Consider the following 2661-nt stretch of genomic DNA (forward strand, 5'->3'; position numbering starts at 1 on the left):
TGCGGGTATTACGTACATAACACCCTGTATAAATATGGAATCGTAAAAAGAAATGAATGATGCATGATGAACAAACAATGATGTTATATTAAATAAACTCTTGATTGATAAGTCTTGATTGAAAATGCAATGGAATAGAAATTTCATATTCAGGGAACGCGTACAGGATATACTCACCTTTAAGCTCCTGGGGTATATTTTTCGACAGAGAGATATCTCCTGATTGTCCGCGTCCTCTAGACCGGGCACTGATGACAATGCGCATGTCAATTCTCCGATGATATCGTCACGCGAGTATCGGTCAAAACTCAGCACGATGAAGTGCAAGCTGATTTTCTGGAATGTTAATTTTCCAATGAATCACGCAACAATTAAAATTGGGAATTACAGATCGTTTACCTGAAGCTGACTCTGCGATATTCCGAAGAACGTGAAATCTTCGTCGTACACCGGGTCCCTGGTGTTTCTAAGGACTCTGGTTTTCACATGGTGTTGCTTGTCAGGTAAGAGCTGCAGCTTGACGTAAGGATCGCTAGTGGCGTTCTGCTGACCCCTGGCTGGCAACCCTTTGCATTTCACCACGGTGACCGCGAGCGCATTCTGCTCGCTCCGATATCGCAGCTTAAAGACCAACTGGCCCAGATTGTCCTTGTCGTTCTCAGCCGCTTGGCTCTTTTCACGCTCGACCTTCTCGTTATTCTCTAGCTCGGCCTTGTCGCGCTCGTTCTCTATGCTCACGGCGACCTCGACTGGCGTCTGTACCGGTGTACCTGCACATTTGTTGCAATACCTGAATGTACTTTTTCTCGCGAATTGCGAATCAGGAGGGAATCTTGCGTAGACTACGTTACCTGCGCCTTGCGGTGTCCTGGGCTGAGACGCCGGGTTCGAGGACTGAGAGCCCGTGGGGCTGGGAGTCTGTCCACCGGAGCCAGGCGGGCTCTTAGCCGGCCCCGTCGGCGACGGGCTCTTCTTTAAATAGTGGCTCGTGCTGCCGGGACTTTTCACCGCCGTCGGCTTCCGATGCGGCGGTCTGAACGCCAGGGACTTGTCGCAGCTCAACTTGGTGTGCTCGCGACGCCGTCGACAGAGCCACCAGGTCATCGCAACGGCGCATAACAGGAACGCGGCACCGATGCCTAGCGTCACCAGCGTCGCCGTCGAGACTAGAATCGCAACGGTCAGACGGGCTCAATCAGATTTTCTCTTCTCAAATACAGCATCGCGTATCGAGATGAAAGGAGCCGCGCGTGCGCCGGTGCGCGAGGAACAACCCCTTGTACCTTGTACACATCTTCCGATTTCGATTTCGAACAATTACATTCATCTGCCGCGAGCAACGTGGCATCGTGTGAAATACTGTAAAACGACAGTCTGGTGTTTACGCAGATGCGAGAGAGTCGGATGCGTCTTCTCGACGATGTGAAACGCAAATCGTAAAAGGACTAAGGACGTCGCGTGACCAGCGCTCCCTTGCACGCCGATTATTTCGACGATATCCCGTAAATTATAATCTCGTGGTCGGTATTTGCGCGTTAAGGCCATTTCGACGAGCGCGTCCGCGAGTGTGGGCGCGAAATCAATTTCGCGCTTTGGGAAACACGTATGATTCCCCCAGGGGATTCCCAGAAAACGTGCACGTCTAAAAGACATCTTTAACACGTCTTTTAGACATCTTTTAGACATACACGTCTAAAAGATATCTTAAAGACATCTTAAAGAAGTCTTGAAGATGTCTTTTAGACGAGCATGTTATCTGGGTTGTTGCGAGTCGCGACAAGTGGCAAGCTGACAAGGGCTGTAACAGCTGTCGGTGCGTCTCATTCCGGACGTGATTGGGAGGCGCGACGTGCGACGTCGTCGGTCTCGCGAACGCGACGGATTATACGACAATCGCGGGAATAAGAATGGGAAAAAGACAGCGGGGGATGCTACAATTACGATAACGCGGCGGGTGGTTTCCGGAAGGAGGTCAGGTGGCAACTCACCGGGCTCGACAGGTCGAATGAGAGGTCCACCCTCCGTCACTCCGCCGACCATCTTCGCCGCGGACACGCCGTCCTACCCCTGGATGCTAGAGGGTGCCGCACGCCTTTATTCGCGTTTGGAAATCCGCTCGCCACGACACACCGATTATTTACGGCCCCGACGTCCGTCGCACTCTCTACCTACCGTCTCGTCGCCTCGACCGAGACGAAGCGAAACGAAACGAAACGTCACGTCGGCGTGGATCAATAGCCCTCCCGAGGAAGCGGAGCTTGCGCGGTCCGCATCCGCCAGCGGTGCTACCGACGGGACGATCCCCTAGTAGCACAGTGCATTGGCTAGACATTAGCCAAATATTGGCTCGATGTTGTCCTATTTAACAATCTAATAGCGATATCGCTCTAACATTGTCATCAATGTTAGACCGATATTAGGAGTAGCGGATTTACATTATTTCCCAACATTGCGCCAATATATTGTGCTACTGGGGGTGCGTCTGGCACATGTGATATTCTTCGATTCATCTAGACGCGTATTCCAATGTGTGACGAGAATCTCATTAGCTAAATATTCCCAGATAGCACACATGGTTCTATGAACATTCTTTTGCAGTGCAAATATTCTTAATTTCAGAATATTCCAATCGAATATTCTATAAATATATGTATACAGGGT

At 50.5% G+C, this 2661-nt stretch overlaps 1 protein-coding gene across 1 annotated transcript in view; it reads right to left on the bottom strand.

Moving 5' to 3' along the window:
• Nucleotides 1-2414, bottom strand: part of LOC105557183 (synaptotagmin-4) — a 10194-nt gene extending 7780 nt beyond the window's left edge. The window contains exons 1-4 of the mRNA XM_012004359.1: nt 1989-2414; nt 852-1166; nt 400-770; nt 178-336 (exon numbers count right to left, since the gene is read on the bottom strand). Coding sequence (XP_011859749.1) covers nt 178-336; nt 400-770; nt 852-1166; nt 1989-2040 — 897 coding nt within the window. The 5' untranslated portion in view covers nt 2041-2414. The remainder of the gene's footprint in view (nt 1-177; nt 337-399; nt 771-851; nt 1167-1988) is intronic.
• Between the last annotated feature and the right edge of the window lie 247 nt (nt 2415-2661).

Source organism: Vollenhovia emeryi, unplaced genomic scaffold (assembly GCF_000949405.1).
Source record: "Vollenhovia emeryi isolate VEMERY1.0 unplaced genomic scaffold, V.emery_V1.0 DF939581.1, whole genome shotgun sequence".
In the NCBI taxonomy this organism is placed as follows: Eukaryota; Metazoa; Arthropoda; class Insecta; order Hymenoptera; family Formicidae; genus Vollenhovia; species Vollenhovia emeryi.